The 21,940-nt window shown below is 40.1% G+C and overlaps 1 protein-coding gene across 1 annotated transcript in view; it reads left to right on the forward strand.

The window, feature by feature from the left end:
* PTPRN2 (protein tyrosine phosphatase receptor type N2) overlaps positions 1-21,940 on the forward strand; it is a 733,183-nt gene that overhangs the window by 673,704 nt on the left and 37,539 nt on the right. The window contains exons 15-16 of the mRNA XM_075212113.1: positions 10,142-10,289; positions 12,025-12,098. Coding sequence (XP_075068214.1) covers positions 10,142-10,289; positions 12,025-12,098 — 222 coding nt within the window. The remainder of the gene's footprint in view (positions 1-10,141; positions 10,290-12,024; positions 12,099-21,940) is intronic.

Below are 21,940 nucleotides of genomic sequence, written 5' to 3' on the forward strand. Positions count from 1 at the left end.
GTCTTTCATGGTATTGGCAAGAGTGTGAAAGGAAATTTCGTTGTGGTATATACAGCAGCAGAACACTAAAACACTAAAACACATATAACACTAAAACACATATAACACTAAAACACTAAAACACATATAACACTAAAACACATATAACACTACAACACTAAAACACATATAAAACACTAGAACATAAGTGTATAATATTCTTCAACATTGCTATGTAACATAATATTTGGTATATAAATTTGATTCTTAGTGCACATCTTGATGACATTTTGGATGCCCATCCACTGCAGCAAGGTTGCCTCATTCACTTGCCAAAATACTACATATAATATATGGCTACCTGCTTCTCTAATTGAAAATCTTTGGATAGTTGAGAGGGCTGGGCAAATAATTGCCAGGAAACAGGAAGGTATGGTTAGTATAACCTAATTCATTAAATGTATGGAAAGGTGCTACACTACTATGTCAGATTATATAAACTACAAGCTAAAGTGCAGGAGAACATGCTATGCACTAAGAACATCCTAAGCACAACTGAAAAATACATTTATAAGGTGCCAGCAACACATAGCCAGTTTGTAATCAGCATTATTTGTAGCCTGTAGATAAATGACACTGAAAGGTGTCTTTTGGGGTATAGTCAAAGATCTGAAGGATATGTGTTTTTGGGGTTCAGTCAGAAATACAAAATAATTGAACTATAGTCAGTAGACTGTTAGTGAAAGTGCCCACATGGGTGAGGTCACTATGCTGCAGTTCACAATTTGATGAAAACTTCCACTAAGAACCTCATTTTTTTTCCAGATATTATATTACATAGTATTGTTGCTGACATGTTGAGGTTGATTTGTATTCGTATAGCAAGTGAAAGCACCGGAGCCACTTTATATACAGCACGTTTTAAGAATTAGGTGTGCCAACCAAACCTTTCTCTTTCTCTTTCTTCTGTGTATTCAATATGTGAAGTTTATTTTTCTCTGGGATAGGACAGTGAAAAGTGTCCTTTTAAGGGGTAAAGCCAGAAACATAAAAGGTGAATTTTTTTGAGAGATATTATCAGGAGCAGCACAGGGCAGCACGGTGGCTAAGTGGTTAGCACTTCTGCCTTACAGCACTGGGGTCATAAGTTCATTTCCCGACCATGGCCTTATCTGTGTGGAGTTTGTATGTTCTCCCCGTGTTTGCGTGGGTTTCCTCCGGGTGCTCCGGTTTCCTCCCACACTCCAAAAACATACTGGTAGGTTAATTGGCTGCTATCAAAATTGACTCTAGTCTCTCTCTCTCTGTCTGTATGTGCACATGTTAGGGAATTTAGACTGTAAGCTCCAATGGGGCAGGGACTGATGTGAATGAGTTCTCTATACAGAGCTGTGGAATCAGTGGCGCTATATAAATAAATAGTGATAATGATGATCAGTAGTGTCACAGTTGCCTTTGTTTGGGGTACAGCCAGGATCACAGAGCATGTGTTTATTTGGGAATGCTGGTTGCATTTATAAGAATAATTGCTACATAACGCTGCGTGGCCTATGTCTCTGTTTATTAACAATGTCTATGTCAAATTTAGGTTATATAACTTCACAAAAGTCACAGAAATCTGCCCAAAATACTGTTTTGCTCGTTTCTGTCCATTTTGTGAATATTGCAATGTTAGTCCTGCCATGTCCTGCATCGCTTAGTTATGGTTTATCAGTTAAACACATTTTTGAACATAGGAGAAAACCTGAGAAAAAAAATGCAAACATGCAGAGAACATACAAACTCCACACAGATAATGCCACTGTACCACCACGCCATACATATCTGTAATATATATTTTTAGTAGAATGAATAGTAATGTACATAATGGGACTGATTCATTAAGGCATGCAAAACGAACGTATTGTGCTTTTTTTTTTTCAAATGCACGTAATTTGGGCATATAAACCTCTGTATTCAACTAGAAGTGGATCTGAAGCAACATCTCTTGTTGAATATGGGTCTAGGTACGCTCTGCTCGGAGAGAAAATACACTGCAGGATACGTATATATTAAATATAAAGTCCCAGCAAAATGCACAGGAAATATAAGTATTTCTTTTTTATCACCTGTTCATTATACAGTCATTAATTTGAGAAACATTAAAAATAATTGTTTTTTTGTCCCATGAAATACATTTATCAGGATGTTATTAATGTCTACTGTACATAGAGTGCTTTTTACTGTTGTTCCTGATTGCGATATGTTCTAGCTGCATACACAGCCATCATCACTATCATTCAGCACTTACTCCAGACCTGTAGCTGGTGCAAGGGATACGACAGAAAAACAGGTTCCTTAGAGATGCCCAAAGCTTGCATTGAGCGCTACTGGGTGCGCATGAGCTTTGCGCGCCCTGACTGTAAATTGACAACGTGCACACACCCCTTCCCATCCCTATTCTGTCCATGAAACGTAGGTTGAAGTAAGTGTCCTTTACACTGTAAGATAAATTGCATACAATTGTCCTCTAGTGTACAGCTAGTTTGTGGGCATACGGAGAGCAATTTAACACAAAATACAGCATGTTTCAGCATTTACGCACCTTAATGAATCAGGCCCAATGAGTCTGTGCTTTGGTATTGTAAGGAATAATATGTGTTATCTAAAATGTATCCCATAAACATATACGCATTATGCTTTTTCCATGCTTAACCGTTTTCTTGTGATGTCACACACCTACTTTTACACAATTTCCGATATTACTGGGAAGTGCATGGATTTGTGGCCACTGCGACAGCATCGGTAGTTGTGAAAAAGTTTGCACAGGCAGATGGGAAGAGTTGGGTGAATTGAGGGTGTTACCTGCTGAATTATGATACGATGATTCATTTGTATATTTTTGAAATACACACAATGGTTTCATTTCTGGGACAGAATTCTTTACATGAGATAAAGGGTTGGAGAAGGCACATTTACCGGGGCTTTCCCAGCTTTCTAGGTAGACACATAGCCCCCAAAAAATAGCCCCCCCCCCCCCCCCCGAAAAAAAATACTTAAATTTGCCGTCGCCGACAAAGTCTACGTCTATACATCTATGGGATGCATTTTGCACCTTCTAATTGTAGTTCTGAGGGAATGCACATTTTGGCCAAAGTGCTAACAGCATTTTGGACAGATAATAGAAACTCATGTGTAATGACCTCCGATTATTTGCGTAATTTTAGAAATGAATGAAACCAACCCAAGCGGGAGTTTAGGAGACAGATGTTCAAATAAATAAATGGGGCTGTCACAATTGACAGTAAATTGAGTTTTAATGTCCCATTTTTACTCTTTCCATCCTGTGCATTTTCAGGAGTTTGCACCAACCTGCAGAACTGGTCATAGACTGATTTATGGGTGTGTGTGTGTCCAAAGACTGAACAAGGGCAGCGCTACCATTAGGCGAACCTAGGAGGTCACCTAGAGCACCTATGATTAGCGGGTGGCTAAGGCACTGAATATGTGACAAAATGTCACTCACCCAGTGTTTTAAGGGCCTGAGTCATTAAGGAAATTAAGGCAAGAAAAAGGAGTAAATATTCTCTGAGACAAACCATGTTACAATGCAAGGGGTGCAAATTAGTTTATTATTTTGACATAAGATAAAAACTGGCTGTTGTTTCATCTAGAACACAAATACTTGATAGCTTTACTTTTACACTGAAATTTAAAGTTGATCTAGGACATGCCCTACCCTAACTATAAATCTGTCCCCATTTTAAATTGACCTCCCCCTCCAATACAACATGGTTTTGCCCAGGTGTAAAGTTACTCCATTTTTATGCTTTGCTCTCCTTAATGACTCAGGCCCTAAATGTCCCCATAGTGCCCCCACATGGAGTACCAGCTGCTGACAGAGGAGAAGCAGCCATCAGCTTCTTACTGTTGGGTTGCTGTTCCTCAATGTGAGTGATGGGCTGTGAAAGTGGTGTTGGGCTATCGTGTCACTGCCCAGTGACACCCTCCTAGACTATAAGGAGCAGGAGATGTTGCCCCACTGTTTCCGTCACCTAAGGTAAGAAGCAGCAGGGGGTGAGGGTGCCACCTAGGGTGCTCACAGAGCTTCTGCCGGCCCAGCCTGTGAATTAGGTTTGCACCTTGAAACGTGCTTAGCAGACAAGAAGATGCACTTGTGTACATAAAGAAGCAGTTTGTAAATGACCCTTACTGACTTGGAAACATGTACACTGCTGTGTTAGCAGATTCTGTGCATGCTGCAATAAACGTAGTGTACAGTGAAGCCTGCCTTGCATGTTCAGAATGGTTCAGTTCAGTAAATGCTACTGAACTGCTTAGTTTAGAACTGGGCGGTGCTTTTAATAAGGACATTTTATCTGTTCTGTTCAGTTCTGGTTACTATGTTTTCCCTTGATATTTCGGGGCATTTATACTCTACATATTAAATGCACATCTTCCCATTCTTACTCTGTTTAACTGCAGATAAATGCATGAGATTTTTGAGCTATTAAGAAGAAGAATTGAGAGAGCCCATGTCCGTCTACTGCCATCTCATATAGATTTCACGAACCACCTCTGGCAGCTGGAAGCCACAAGTAAAAGGGATTAAAGTGTTTGCCTGTCACCTGCTGATCCCTAGCACCTGCAGGTTGGATTTAAATAATCCTTTTACACATTACAAAATGTCATTATTACAGTATTATGGGCAATAATATAGAGATGACATCAATGCTTTATTAATATGAGTAAAAATTACATTGCTATCTATTAAGCTATGCATGTAATGGAAAATGAGTGAAGCAATGTTAAATATGGAACCTTTCCCAGCTGTGATATTTTCTTGCTCATTCCGAGTAACAAAAGTATTGTCTAAAAAATGCCCACCTGTGTTAAACAAGGGAATGTTGTTGGGACATGTGTATTATTGAGAGCTGACTTTAGTCTATTTAGGGGTTTTTGAGCTCATTAAAGAGATTCGAGATTGGAGTATTTTATGGAGAAAATAAATACAAATATTTTTAAACTTCTATCTTTGATAGCTATTTGAGAGCTATTCACTTCATCTGGTAGATCTGTATAAGATATTACAATAGTTTGAGCACATTTCCTAAGACTTCATTGAATCATTTAATTAAAATAAACAAAGTGATCTGTTCTGGCAATATGTACATTGTGCAAGCAAAGGGAGATGGTCCCTGTGCACTGTTTTCATATCAATAAGCACTAAGGTACAGTGATGCCGGTTAAACCTGCCATATTATATTCAACACTATGTATGCTGTACATTTTGTACATCTCTTTAATATTCTTGGTGATGTTGTTAATCCTTTTAAAGCAATGTCACTGACATTAGTCAGAATAAATTGATTTTGTCTTTTCCTATGGTGATCTTGCACAAGATATCAGTGATGTTATAGACTAGACAACCTTATCTGAGTCCCAGAAATGAGTGGTGACTTGGTTGCTGAGTATGTTTCTGTGACTTTGACCAATGCAGTTTGTTAAATGGTGCTCTGAAAAGTGTCTTTAAACAAATAGTGTAAGGGGCAAAGCAGAGATCCCTTGACTTGGTTTGTAAAACTGCAAATTGCCCTTATTACATTTGTAGTTGTCACTGGGCCCCCTAGTGTTATTTTATAGTTTTGCTTGTCCTTAACACTCACGGGGTAAAAGATGTAATAATAACGTATGTGTCATCGGTGGGGGCCAGGGGAAGAGCCAGGGAATGATGTCATCACGTCGGTGTGAGATGACATCTTATAGCGCGCTGTGCTCAGTCTGTAGAGCCAGGGAGTGGGGTCAGGGTGCTAAAGGTGCTCAGTCTATCCCATCCTGGCACCTACAGAGCCATTGACACCCTTGTTTGGAAGAGGGAGGCCTGGAGGTGATGGGGTCCAAAGATACTGGCCTATCTGCTCAGAGGCCTCTGCTCTGCTCTTCTGATCATGGGCGGGTGCTGGTGCACGCATATAGAAGACACATTTGGGCTTTCAGTTCTAGAACTTGAAGCCCAAACTACACATGTGCCAGCCCTATGCCTGCTCAGAAGAGCAGAGCTGGGGCCTCTGAAGTGGATGGACACTTATTACCGCATCCCCCTCTGGTAGCAACACCAACATAACCAGGCAGTGATAACCAATGATATGTGGAAAATTGAATACTCAAGAAACAAACTTATACAAAAATGAGAGACATACGAGCACAGATTAAGATAAAGACATGGAGGTAGATTTATTACAACTTCTAAAAAAGAAAAGTGGCAGCGTTGCCCATAGCAACTTATCAGATACTAGCTATCATTTATCTAGTAAATTCTACAAAATGGTAGCTAGCATCTGATTGGTTGTTTTGGATAACACCTCCATTTTTCTTTATTTAAGTAAATCTAAATCTACTGCGACTAATACAAGGACGCAGCATATTCGGATACAAAGATTCAAAACTGAGCTGGACTGGGGGAGAGGCCACAAAATGCTCCTGCGACCTTCAATCTACAATTAGGCCTTATATTCTCCTGAAGGCTGCTGGGAACTAGTTACAGCTGTGCTCATTAGGATGGAGAATGGTGAGAAATATATCAAGGAGCTGCAATTTTATTAAATTAACCCATTAAGCTAACAGTGACAGTATGGTTCCACAGGATTACTATGTACAGTCCTAGGTATTTGAAGAAACAAACCACATTTGTATTGATATTTGTTATCAGAAAAACAAATGTTCGCACCTTTATTAAATAAGGCCACTTCTTATAATGTATTTTTTTTATTTTCTTGTGTGTCCTTTTGTAAATTTATACTCCACATAGGTATTGGACTCACCCTGTTTTGTCCGATCAAGTAGAGTACAGCAGACCTGTACCCAATTTCCAAAGCACACACATCTTGAGATCCATGCCTTGCTGAATTCAGGCAGGTGCAAAGCCTAAATGCATGCGTATAATACTGGTTGCGCTCAGAATACGTGTCTGACGAATCAGGCGCATAGTATGTATTGTACAAGTTTAAATATTCAGACTCGTTTAATGCTGAAAGAATAAACATATTTTTCTAAATATTTTTCTCGTCAAAGGTTTTTTGTTTAGATTTATCCTAAACACACCTTAAACGGTAGTGCTACATTTTGGCGATATTAGGAGTGATTTATGTGTTGTTTTTTTATGCTACTTTTTCAAATTCTAAGAATGACGCGCATTAGATATAGTTCAACAATCTGCTTGCACACATCTCATACTACTTCCCAAAGCTGGAACTGCAGGGGATATGGCTGTTATGGGGTCCTAAAGTGAGGTGAGCCCCACAATGCATGGTAGCTTTTTGCCCTGTGAGATCAATGCTCATCCCGTGACCCCCGTACTGCTCAGAAGAGCAGAGTCAGGGCCCAGCAGGCTAGAGCGGCATCGCCTAGCCTATACCCAAAGTTTGTTATGGTCCCTGCAAGCACTATGCAGATGAGAATCACGGTGTAGCCTGTGCTTTCATGCTCCATCTATCTGGCTCTCTGGTATCTATCTTGCCCATCACTAGGCTTGATGATGCCGGTCTTTCACTTAACAATCTCACCGAAAGCAAAAGAATTGCAAGAAGCTTTATCAGTTGCCACCTGAAGCCTCGGATTAAGGCAGGCTTAGGCAACCTGTGGATCTCCAGCTGTAGAACCACAAGTCTCAGTACATTCTAAAACACCCATTTCAACTTCGGTAGTAATCATATTCAAGTTGTATGGCCCTCCATATTCTGTCCATAAACTCGTTGTCGGCGTTATCTACACCGTTAATTAATACCCAACCCTTCAACTTTGTTAAATTATAAAAGAGTGTACTGTGCTATTTGCTTAGTGAAATGGAAAGTGGGATTGTACTATGTGTTAATCAGTTGTCAACTCTTGTCATCAATGCTGCAACCAAGCCAGATTTCATGGATATTCCTGTGTTAGCAAAATCCTTTAATCTGCTTCAGTCTTTTGACTTAGCCATCTGTGTTGAAACAGAGAGTTAATTAAAATCTGGTGTGTTTGCAGCCACCCATAAGAACCATTGAATTATGTGCATTAACTCTTAAATCTCCTGTGCTCTAATTGCCTGCCACTATTTGTAAAGCGTTCAAAACTAAACCCTTTACAAGTGGGAATATTAGATTATAAGCATATTTTGACTTGCACTGGGCACCAGGACCAGTTTCCCCAAACCGTGTAGGTGACACTTCATATGCTATCTGTGATTGAGTTCCGCCAGACAGTTCCAACTCCTGTAACAGACATCAGTATTCTGCATGTCTAAGAGCTTAATTGAAACATAATTAAAATCAGTACTGTAAGTGGCATTTGAGGGTACTATGAATTTATTTACCAATCAAATATTCTAATTAGTTTTTTTTTTATTTTAGTTAATAGAAAGGGCACAGTACTCAACCTCCACCAGGGCTGTTTCATGCTGTGGACACAAATTATGAAACAGCAGGTTTGATGAAGAGGCACAAAAGATGCCAACTGGCATTCACTCTTGATTACAATATCAGGCCCCTAGGCATCTTTGGAGTATTTTGTGAATGATAGCATGCTTGGTAATTCTACTTTCATATGCAATGAGCTATAAATGTGGATTTTTTTTTTGCCCTTAAAGAAATTCAAATATGTTAAAAAAGATTAATGGTGAATAGCATATGATTTTATACCAAATTGGAGGTCAAAAATAGTTTTTCAAGTGTTAGATGCAAATGAAAAAAACAAATGTGTATCCAGAGTTTAGTTAGTTATTATTCAAGATAGCAAGTCCATAGTCCCAGAAACTCAAATAACTTCAAGGGTGCAAATTTGGGTACTTGTTAATTATACAGGTGCCACTTGACATGGGGGAGGGTAAGCTCTGCAGCAACAAGCTTTCCAAGGGCCACGCACCACATCTCGGAGCAATAGCAAGCTGCTCTTCTGATGTGTGTCTTCCTCCCCGATGCTGGAGTCTGGGGTCGGTCATCTCCCAGATTCTCCAGTCCTTGGGTCTGATCGATCACCAGGAGTGGCAGCTGTTGCCAGGACCTGATAACTACCAGAGTCCTGACTATTTATATTACTCTGTCCTTGACCCACACATGGCCCATCTGAGTCCTTAGACAACTAGGGGGCACTGGATTGGCGGGGGTCTCTGTGGAGGGGTGGCTAAGACAAAAGCATGAAACCATAGTTAAAGTGAGTGAAAGTGGCATTGGTGAGCCATTGAAGGGCACGTAAAAACTGTGTAAAGTCATTGGCATAAAGCTGTTTACAAATCTCCTGCTGCCTTGTCGACATGGTAATTTATTCACTGACTTGAGCCAGGCAGCAGGACACTTTAAACAGCTGTTCAACTAGAAGCGGCTTCGGTGAGTGGTGCCCATATAATTGACACCAAAAAAATTGATATGTAAGTACAGGAGTCACAGACTAGGAAGAAGTGTCAGTAAAACAAATGACAACGAAACCTCAGAATTGAAATTTCCAGATATAAAACATGAGTGTAAAATATATATTATCTGATGTTAACCGAATTTTCCACAAAAACAACCTGAAAGAAGTTTTCTGAAGTGTTATTGTGTATTTACCAGCTATTGAATTATAACCTTGTTGACTATTGTTGAGTTTAGTCACAAAGATTGAATGTATGAGTGCTGTTAATAATGTAATATAAGACCTTGCAAGGAAAAAAATGCCATTGTTAACATAACATAGCACTAAGCCAGTGTTGGCTAACCTGTGACACTCCAGGTGTTGTGAAACTACAATTCCCAGCATACCCCTCCAGCAATACGCTGCTATATATTGTTAAAGTATGCCGGGACTTGTAGTTTCACAACACCTTGAGAACACACATATTCAGTTTTTAATGTAATACTACATTCATATTTTTCAACTTGATCAACTAAACCCATAACTATCCCCTTTTTATTATAAGTATACCCACCAAAGATGCATGAATGCAGTGTCTACTTTGGCCATGGGGGTGCTAGAGGCATATGTTGCTATTTTATATCTTGTACCATTAGTTATAGCTCTGTGATGCCACCTATGGCTGTCCAAATGCAAATTTTGCACTGGAATCATAAAACTTATAGATAATCCCACTGGGAACAAGGTAAAGCGAGACAAAACAATCATGCAGATTGATTGTTCAAGCGTACAGCACATAACAATTCATCTGCTTTTATTCTAGTCTTATATGGAAGATCACTTGAAGAATAAGAATCGTCTGGAGAAAGAGTGGGAAGCTCTGTGCGCATATCAAGCAGATTTGAATGCAACGCTCATTGCGATGAAGGAGGAGAATTCTGCAAAGAATCGATCTCTCACTACAGTAGCATGTATGTATCACTGTGCAGTTAATTGGTAGATTTACCCTTATCCCCTGCCCAACCTGTTTTAAGAACTTAGTTAACCCCACTGAAAAGACAGCTCTCTTATTGCTTCGAAAAAAGTTAGGGATATACAGTATTGTAGCTATATCCCAAAAGTGTAAAACAAATGTATTCTCAACAGAGCAGTAGAAAAACAATGCAAAAACCCCCACATGTTTAATTCAATTTGTCACTAGCACAAATTGCTTAGTGTGAGAAGCTGTTACTTTCTTATTTTTAACATTTCAGGAGGCATCATCAGAGAGTTAGAACTGGGGTCTTTTTAGAGATTAACCTAGATATATGGTTAGTACTCAAATTGGTGCCTTATGTCAGGACTTGGGTTGACATATAGGACTAGTGCTAATATTAAATCTATGTAAATATGTTATGGTTAAGATTATTTAGTTAAGGTTGAAGCTCGTACTATTTTTTTCTCTTTAGATTTTTTTATTTAAGCTAGGAGATCATACATTGAAAACAGTAGACTATGCTGTTTGAGGCAAGAGGTTTTCTGTCTTCCATGTTTGCCATGGGGTTACAATAGAAGGTCATTTAGTGACTACTTTCCAAATTCCATTATTTCATAGAGATAATATGGGCTCAGGGCAAGCCTAAAAATTTGTTTTTGCCAACTTCTTCATGAAATGTGTTACTATTTATCTGAGTTCAGTAGATGTATGCTGAATCCTTAGGGAGGCACCAAATCCAGAATTTGTTTTTGAATTTGGTCAAATACTTTTAGGGGAATATTTACTAAACTGCTGGTTTGAAAATGTGGAGATGTTGCCTATAGCAACCAATACGATTATAGTTATCATTTATCTAGTACATTCCACAAAATGACACCTAGAATCTGATTGGTTGCTAAAAGCATCATCTCCACTTTTTCAAACCCGCAGTTTAGTAAATATACCCCTTAGTGTTCTTAGCAAGACTTGGTTTGGGACAGATAATTAAGATTCTGGCACCGTCACTGGGGTCCTACACATTGACAGCCTAGTAACAGCATGAGAGCATACAAGAGAGAATATTGTGCTAGTTTAGACCAACCATCATGTTAAGGAATGTCTTTTGTAAGCAGCTTTAGTTCAGAATAGGATCCACGAAATGCTTCAAAAGTCAGGGGTTTTGCTAGCCAATCTGAATGAAGACAATGGCCTTTATAGAGAAGAGGACACAAGGGAGTCAACTGGTGACATAGAACTTTCCCGATCCATACAAATATATATACGGGAATACGGGAACCAGAAGCCACCACCTGAAGCGGGAAGGGACATAACAGGAAACAGCACTTCATAACAGATGATAGATTTATAGAATAGACATCGTGGCAGCCTCTGCAATAGGTGAATGTAAAAGTTACTTTATTTTCAAGCTGTGATATCTGCTGAATTTCTGTTGCTCTTTCTTTTTATGACTGGTATATTATTTCTATATTTTTATTTCTACTATTTCAGTTTTTACCTTTATCTTCAGCTGTGCCTATAATGAGATATCTATCTATGTTCTGCAGGGCAGCAAAACAAGCATTGCCAATTTTCTTGTTATAGTAACAATATTTCGCAAAAGCGTGTATCTAACAAAGAAACAAGTTAGACCATTTTGGTCTATTAATTGTAGTTTAGGGGAATGTGGGATCTAGAAAAATGTACATTTAATTTAACAATACGTAATAATTATGTGATTTTCTCCTTCACAGATGACCACAACAGAATAATTCTAAAGACAGAGAATAGCCACGATCATTCTGACTACATCAATGCCAGCCCCATAGTGAGTATTGAGCTGCTCTCGCATTCATCTCACTGCTTTATTAGAGTCTGGTTTACATCCTATGTACAAGTCACCTTTGCTGCATGTTGCTACATTATTGTTTTCAAAATGATGTGTTACACATTTAATGTGTTTTGTTTTTGTCAAAGTTGCCATGGTTACGTATAATGTCCTTTATTTAGATTTGTCCAACTGCAAGCTGCAAAAAATCAATGCACAGTACGCATGCGCAGTAAAATACAGTCCAATTTTAAGTTAAACATAAATCAGGCCCTAAAAAAACATGCGCCCTCCCCCCAGCTCTGCAGCGGCCAGGCTTGGACTGGTTTCCCAATTTTGTGTTTCACCCCCACACTGTGAGTGTCTGGTGTTGGTTGTCTCTTTGCTTTAGCAGTAACCAGCCCAGAATATAGAAGGTACTGGTTATTTATTTGTTTCTATTTATTTATTCCTTCTTTTCTTAAAGTACAGATTAATGATGATGGCTGCCATTTATTTAACTGTATCAAGAGATTGCATCTTCATGCGACCATATATTAACACTTCACGGCAAAGTTTACACCTATGTTTGTGCCTCAAAATTATGGCCTATTTTAAATGAGGCCCAAAATGAGTAGGGATAGTTGTATTAGTAAGGTGGAGTAGCTGGGTTGTCCTTGCCTTACAGGTACTTGTGTAGAAAATATACATTTTAAATTAAAAAATAACTCGCTACAGGGAGTTTGCATTGTGTTCAGACAGATCCTTCTCGTGTGTGTTCTTTGCTTGCACTTTGCTAGACCACATTTGTATATTTGCCAAAAATCCTTCTTCCCATACTAAATCTTGAATTCTCTATCCATTTACTTACACGTCCCTCTTTTTTCATACCTTTCCCTTTTAATACATTAGTCAGTGAGGGCAACATATTCATTATTTATCAGTCACATTTACTTTTGTAACCATGAAAACCGAGAACTATATAATTCCGCCGACACAAATCAAAATTGTCCTAAATGTCCAACCTATAGAATAGATGTATTGAACTATTATGTCACTAAAGCATCTTTCCTGGGATCAGAGTTACTCGATAAACCGCTTTCAGCTCTCAGACCACCCACAGTTTTAATCCCAAGTGAGCTTTTCCCTGGTCCAGAAACCATAAGTTTAGCTACAGCTGTTACTTTGAAGTCACAAAGAACTTAATAAGAAGATTTCTGTAGTTTAGGAAAATCCTGGTTGTGTTAAAAACAACAGGTTAAATATACTCAGAATCCTGATATCCCAGATTCCAAATGAACTGATAGGCTTCATTCTCATAAATACCGTATTTCCCCATGTATAAGGCGCTCCCACGTATAAGACGCACCTTAATTTTGGCCCCGCAATTTGAAGAAAAAATATTACGTCAGCTATCAAAAAAGGCAGAGAGATTGTAATGGCCGGCTGTTCTGATTGTGATCAGAGCAGCCGGCTCAGCTGCCACTGTACCTCTGTCCCCCTCCTTCTGGATGCATGCATACCACTGTCCCCCTCCTCCTGGATCCCCGCTGCCACTGTGCCTCTGTCCCCCTCCTCCTGGATGCGTGCATACCACTGTCCCCCTCCTCCTGGATCCCCGCTGCCACTGTGCCTCTGTCCCCCTCCTCCTGGATCCTCGCTGCCACTGTGCCTCTGTCCCCCTCCTCCTGGATGCGTGCATACCACTGTCCCCCTACTCCTGGATGCCCGCTGCCACTGTACCTCTGTCCCCCTCCTCCTGGATGCGTGCATACCACTGTCCCCCTCCTCCTGGATCCCCACTGCCACTGTGCCTCTGTCCCCCTCCTCCTGGATGCGTGCATACCACTGTCCCCCTCCTCCTGGATGCCCGCTGCCACTGTGCCTCTGTCCCCCTCCTTCTGGATGCGTGCATACCACTGTCCCCCTCCTCCTGGATCCCCACTGCCACTGTGCCTCTGTCCCCCTCCTCCTGGATGCGTGCATACCACTGTCCCCCTCCTCCTGGATGCCCGCTGCCACTGTACCTCTGTCCCCCTCCTCCTGGATCCTTGCTGCCACTGTACCTCTGTCCCCCTCCTCCTGGATGCGTGCATACCACTGTCCCCCTCCTCCTGGATGCGTGCATACCACTGTCCCCCTCCTCCTGGATGCCCGCTGCCACTGTACCTCTGTCCCCCTCCTTCTGGATGCGTGCATACCACTGTCCCCCTCCTCCTGGATCCTCACTGCCACTGTGCCTCTGTCCCCCTCCTCCTGGATGCGTGCATACCACTGTCCCCCTCCTCCTGGATGCCCGCTGCCACTGTGCCTTTGTCCCCCTCCTCCTGGATCCTCGCTGCCACTGTACCTCTGTCCCCCTCCTCCTGGATGCGTGCATACCACTGTCCCCCTCCTCCTGGATGCCCGCTGCCACTGTACCTCTGTCCCCCTCCTTCTGGATGCGTGCATACCACTGTCCCCCTCCTCCTGGATCCCCACTGCCACTGTGCCTCTGTCCCCCTCCTCCTGGATGCGTGCATACCACTGTGCCCCTCCTCCTGGATGCGTGCATACCACTGTCCCCCTCCTCCTGGATGCCCGCTGCCACTGTGCCTCTGTCCCCCTCCTCCTGGATCCTCGCTGCCACTGTACCTCTGTCCCCCTCCTCCTGGATGCGTGCATACCACTGTCCCCCTCCTCCTGGATCCCTGCTGCCACTGTGCCTCTGTCCCCCTCCTCCTGGATCCCCTCGCTGCCACTGTAACGCTGCCCCCTCCTGCATCCCCGCTACCCCTGTATAAGACGCACCCAGGTTTTAGACCCAAAATTTTGGGGAAAAAGGTGCGTCTTATACATGGGGAATTACGGTAATTGTTGAGAACACAATGTAGCCATCTTGTTCATGTAACAAGTTAATTTACAGGCTGATTCCACTATATACTCACTCTTACCATAGTGTCCCCAATAACCTAACACTTGTTTTAATAGAATCCTCCAGGTGCCATTCTTTCCTTTTTTTAAGTAACTTGGAACAGTGTAAACTACCTTAAAATCACACTTGCCAACATTTTTCTGGTGCCCTTTGGAGACCTACCCAGAGTCACATGGAAATTACAGGAGAGTGGGTAAGCATTCTTAAAATGTCTTGTCAAGGACAGCCAGCAAGAAGTTCTTTCCAACAGGGCCACCTCCATCTGCAGTGTCATCCCCAACATTAGGGGACTCAAAGTACCAAGATGAAATCACACTCTCAGACGATCGCCACAGCCCTTCATTTGCATGGTGGAAATCAAACTGCCACTCAGTTCGGCTTCCCTGACATGGGTTATGACGCACCAGTTGGTGAGGTGCTTGCATCCCGCCAGTAGAACTAAATCAGTTTAGATCAATGTTTCCCAACTCCAGTCCTCAGGGACCCCTAACAGTGCAGGTTTTCCAGGTCACAAGTGAAATAATTATACCACCTGTAGATCATTCAAAATGTGTCAATTAGTAATGAATACACCTGTGCTCCTGCAAAGAGATATGGAAAACATGTACTGTTAGGGGTCCATGAGGACTGGAGTTGGGAAACACTGGTTTAGATCATTCGGTACCTGTAACTTGAAATGTAAATTTCATTAATTTAGGTGAAATACTATATTAAAAGTTAGAAAAATGTTGATGTAGCATAGTGGGCAAAGAGCGCTATCTTTATTCTCATGGTCACAGTTTAATTTCAGTTATTTATTAATCTTATTGTAATAACAAAACAGAATGAAAATGCCACAACACTCATTTCAGCTACACAGTAAGAAAATATACCTTATATGTACTGCACAGTTTCCTCTGCTTTTATAACTTCTAGGATCACTACAGTATCTATTGATAATCCATTTTAATTACAAAGGCACCTACATATTTTAATGTCACATTTCAACATCCTTGAAATGATTTGATATCAATGGGAAGTTATTGTAAGACATTACAATTAGTATCATATAACTGACTTTACATATTACAGTTGTGTGAGTAATAGAATAAGCTATACACCTGCTCTGTTTACTATAATAAGACTGACATTTACTTTTGTGCTAATAAGACCACTTGATAGATTGAACTACAGGTCCTTTTTCATTTGCTTTTACACAGAGAACTATTGATGAGCTTGTTATTGGCTTGTCATTGATTCACAAATTGATTTAGCTTTTCTGTGCTTCGAGGAAAATGCTCTAATTACATGTTTATCACAGATTTATACTTCTCTGGACTTTCACAAACCTAACTTAACCTAATTTATTGTTGCTGGGGTTTTATCTTTCTACAGATAAACATTATACAAGGGTTTGGTCATTAACGTCGGATTTATCATGTTCAACAATAGCTAATTTCAGAACCCAATCTCACTAAATTTAGTTATTATCTAGAATAATTTAGATATATTTCAATGTAATGATTATTTAAGCTCAGGCAGTGGAGTTGAGTAAATAGTCACACAACATACCTAAAACCACTCAGCAGTGTCTATACATATAGCATGCATACACATATAAGAAGTCACTATTTTAAATTCTTTCTATTATTCATGTTAAGAGTGTTATTTATCTTTATTGTAATACCTTTATATTCTGTAGCCATGGGGTCCCCCGAAAACTTGTAGACTAACTTCTATTGGCCATAGGTACATGGTGTTGGGAGCAGCTAATTTGGTTGCTGAAATTTGGATTCTCCTACTTCATTTTGAGCATTAGTTTGCTTTGACTCATGTTCACCTGTTTATATAGCGCCATTAATTCTGCAGCGCTGTACAGAGAACTCAATCACATCAGTCCGATTAGAGCTTATAGTCTAAATTCCCTAACATACGCACACACAGCAAAAGAGAGGCTAAGGTCAATTTAATAGAAGCCAATTAACCTACTAGCATATTTTTGGAGTGTGGGAGGAAACTGGAGCACCTGAAGGAAGCCCACGCAAACACGGGAGAACATACAAACTCCACACAGATGAGGACATGGTTTGGAATCATAACTCCAGCGCTGTGGTGCAGAAGTGCTAACCAATAAGCCACTGTGCTGCCCATGACTCTAGGTAGTTTGGGGTTAAGACATTTGGTTATCAGCGTGTTTTCACTAAATTCATATAGGATCCACTTTATAAGACTTGGCCTAAAGTTTAGAGCTTGGTCTAAGAATTGTAGTTCATTTAGAAATTTAGGTTTAGGATTAGGGATTGGGTTTAGAAATTTGCTATTGGGGTTTGTGCTCCAAATGAACTAAAGCCTAATGTGGATTATCAATTTGGAATATCAGTTTAGTCCAGTGTGTCGTAAGGCCGCCTGCACATAGGATGACGACAGTCTATATGCAATGTTTCCAATAGATATACATGGGGATCATGGCGCCAAAGTGAGGTATAGCATAAGCAGAGAGGACAATCTTCTTGTCTTAAGGAGTACCAAGGCTGGACTATGTTTCTGGTAGACTTTCAGGTGGCAGGTCCTACAAGGGTTGGAGGTGGGTCCTACAGCTTCACAACAGACCATCATTTCTATTAACAGAATCCCCAATCTGGCTGCTTTACTCAGGACTTAATCATAGCAGACTTTGTCTATTACAGGAGGCCCAAGCAACCTATCCTCAGGGACATTAGACCCTACTGTCCTAATCTGGACCACTCCTCATTTTTCCATAAAACAAGTAGTCCTCTTCTAAGACATAAATTATAGGCTATTCTGGTTGCTTGAGGGTTTCTCTCATCTCTCTGAGACAATACAGCAATCTGAAGTTTGAATCAATGACTTATTATTTCATTTATTAATTCTTTTATTTATAATCATGGTTAGGCTGTTAGTGAGTGGGTATTTATGGTGAGTTTATTATTCGTTATCAAGTGCCTCATGCCTTAATAATGTCATTAGTTCCTAGTTAATTGATGCCTGAGTGATGTGCACAGGTACACTATACGTTTTCCCTACCCTCCAGACTCTTCATGGTTTAGCTGTAATTGTATTTTGCATTTATAAGCAGATGGCATATTTCCCTGCTCTGAAATCATGATGTTCGCCACGTTCCAGATTGCAGTTTTGTGACAGTAGCTGATTAGCGTTAAAAGGAGACGAGTGACCTGTTTGTGATGTAGCAGATAGCTAAGCTCCCTGACCACACTGCTGAAATCTGCATTGATTCTTGCCATTCGCTGTGTACCAGACCATGAATGACTGGCTACGTAAACTAGATGCGCCTCATATTTATTTATATAATTTAAATGACAGCATAATGACATTTATGCAAGAAAGCATATGTTCGTGGTACTTGGTGTATTGTTCAGGAGAACTTTACACTAGGAAATTCAGTTTGTGCCTTCCAGAGGTTATAATGCAATGTTCAGTCTGTGTTGTTCAGTTGGGCTGTACATTTATCAGATAATGAAAATAATGCAGTCAATTGCAGAAAAAAAAATCAATGGAGATACATAGATATTATTTGTTGTCTATCAAAGCAAGAAAGTCACATTTTGACAGCTTAATAGATGATGATTTGTAGACTACAAGTTGAGCTAGATTAATTATTCCAAGGTACAATCTGCACTGTATCATATATGCTGCATGTCCTTACTATCAGGACTTGGTTTGGGTGGATGGGACATGACTTAATTTGTTTTGCTCATCAGGAATGTTGGCATGTATAATATGACAGTAATCATTTTGATTCCGCTTAAGTGCCACGATCTGGAAGTGATTTGGAGACAATTCAGTAAAAAACATGGCTCAGACCCAGTGGCCACTATATGTTTGCATGTGATATGTGTTTGTTTCTATAGCAATATGCTCTATTGCAGGGAGCAATGCATCCCATTCATCTCCATGTACTTTATGGTATTTAATACTTAAACAAAATAATGTAAATTAATTCCTTGTTAATGCAAAATTGTATTATTCTCATACTCATAAATATCACTTTGCAAAATGGTAAAATCACACAGACAAAGGATGGATATTAAAACGAGCACTGCCCTTACTTTGAAGTATATGCACTACTTGCCTTCCCTGGGTAGAGGTGTTGTGGGTTCCTCCCCTCTGACCCTATCCCTCACCTTGTAATTATGACTTGAAGACAAGCAGAAGTCACCATTGTTTGAACCTTGCAGGCACCCTTACAGCCGCACCTTATCCATCCAGGTACGGCTTTCAGTGCACATGTATTATTAAAAAGCATTATGCTTCTCTTTAACAAGCAATTGCAAGATAAGAGAGAAGGGGTCATAACAGAGAGTCCCACACTGGACCTCTACTCGGTGTGGAGGCTAGCATGGGGGGAGAGGTTCTCTTTAATGCCCAAAAATACTAGTGACAATTTCGTATGAATGTGCATGAAAAATATATATTGTATTTTCTCCAGGAAATAAAAAATCATACCTTTATTTTACCATAAAATTATTCTGTTTGTACATAAATTGCAGAGTAGGTAAAGTATATACTAGTACATCATTTCTATTGCTGAATAAATCAAGAATGCTTTCCAAGCAGCGAGAACGTATTATCTGATAGGTTATACAGAATATTCTCCGGGAAGCACAAAACTTACCACGGAGGCAATTTAGTCCTGTGATTCAGTGTGCTTGTTACAATATGTGTTCTAGAAATGGAGATTCTGCGGGGCACATTCAATTAGGGAATGAACATTGAGGCTACACACGGCTGTGCATTTTTTTTATGCTAATACGGTACCGCAACATCGCAGATTTCCCTTTGCAACCCCATGGGGGGGGGGGAGTGAATGGAAATCCGTGATGTTCCAGTAACGCAGAGTGCCTTTGGGTCTGCTCTGGAGGCTCTTTGTGCTTAATTGAATATGCCCCCACATGTAGAAAGCTTATTGTGGGTAAATGCGAAAATTGTTGTTGATAAGTATCATTTAAATGTTACCTTTTATAAGATCCTAAATCTAATGAAGATTTCCCATTGCTGCCTATCACAGCTATAGAAAATCTTCTTTCATTCAAGTTATCATTAAAAGGTCGATGCTCAGCTCCCCAGCGATACTGCCTGACAGTGATAAGAGGATCCTCACCAGGACAGTGCAGATTCCCTTGGCGCTTGTGTGAGCCAGTTTGCCAGCTTGCACATACGCAATGAAACTGGAAGTCTAGACTAGGAATTAAACAGAAAAATTAATCATAAAGCATTTCTTCCTGTGGGCATCCCTGCCGATTGCCATCCTGAGATGGCGGCAGCAATTGGAGGACAGTACTTGTACTTAGAGGGCAGCTTTGATTAATAGGAAAAACTCTACGGAAAAAAGTAAATTTTTTTTCAAACCTAGGGCTTTTCTCCTAATCATAAATAGACCCCTTATTAATAAAAGCATAAACATATTAAAATATGTAATCATATTCATATTCATGTATATACTCCTTGTTACAGTTCTCAGGGTTCCTACTGATTTAAATTGATTTTCTCTTTCAGTTAAGGGTTTTTTTGCCTATTTTTCACATCAATCCATACAGAAAAGTTACATGCGATCTAAGCACCCTTCTGTCCAACCACCTGTCACAAACAGAAGAAATTACATCAGACAGAGTCCATTGCGGATGGTTGCTAAACAAGCCAGTGCATAGCAACCATTCCATTCATTCAGCACTGTAATGAGGGAGGGGAAGGGTGCATATAGTCACTATTTGTACTCCTGTTGATTGTTTATACTAAGAAATTATGCTTGGAGTGTAGATGCCTTTTTCACTCACCAGCTTCCCTGCAGAACTGTTTCTAAAATGTATCAAACAGCAGGCAATTCTTTAGGTTTTTTTGCTGACTAGGGGCCTCATTTAGAGTCGGACGCAATTAACACTGAAATTGTAAGTGTAAATTGCATCCCGTAATTTACACAGTATTTAAAATGGCACAAATCTTTAGACACGCCTCTTTATCTGCCTTATGGGCCAGCGTGCAAGTGAATCATGCTCAGCGCCCTGTAAAGCATATAATTAAATAAACAAAAATAATGTAAAAAAACCAATTAAAAATTGTTCTTTTCACCCCCAAACAGCACAAGGGTTGGTTATTCTGTTTGGGAGGGAGTGCACGCCTTTTTTTAAAAAAAAAAAACCAACATTTTTTTACTTTGTTTTTTAATACACCAAGGTCTCTTGCACCAGTTGAAAGCACCCGCAAAAGATACATCTCCTAGAGACCTACCTGAGGCTGCTTTCAACTCAAAATAGCATGTAAAGAATATGAACACGCCTTTACATTGCTAGGCTCGCCCACTATCTCCCCCGTTCCACCTCTCTAAGCGCAGAGAGGTGCAAGGGGGAGATCTGTCTCAGTCGGAGTGTAAACTGAGACAGATCCTTGGGTAAAAGTGCCTTTTGCGCTGATCAGAAGGATTTGCGTCCGACTCTACATCAGGCCCTAGTTTAGAGCTAAGTCCTAGGGAGGGTACTTGTTATCTTTATCAAAAACATTATTACAGAGCTGCTCAATTCTCCTGATATAATAAATGTTTTAAAGATAAGCTTTAGAATATCCTTTATTTAAGCAGAAAGCATCACAAAAATTACTTAATTATTTGCAAGTCTCCATTGTTTTAAATATCAACTTTAGGATATCCTTTATTTAACATGAAAGCATCAGAAAAATGACTTAATTATTTGCAAGTCTCCATTGAGATATATGAATTTAAACAAATGTCTAGGGGTACCCTTACATTAACAATGATTTACAAATTATCTGTATGTCACTGCATCATGTATTCCAGAAACTAACTTATTTGCCTTATTATATGTCTCCTGTCTCTATATTGTACATTGTCCTCCCAAATGCTAATTGCAATACAGTCAAAGGATGAGGAGACCGTTTCAGCAGGGATTCTAACAGCATAAAACAATTTACCTTTTTCCCA

This window comes from Mixophyes fleayi, chromosome 5, assembly GCF_038048845.1.
Source record: "Mixophyes fleayi isolate aMixFle1 chromosome 5, aMixFle1.hap1, whole genome shotgun sequence".
Lineage (NCBI taxonomy): Eukaryota > Metazoa > Chordata > Amphibia > Anura > Limnodynastidae > Mixophyes > Mixophyes fleayi.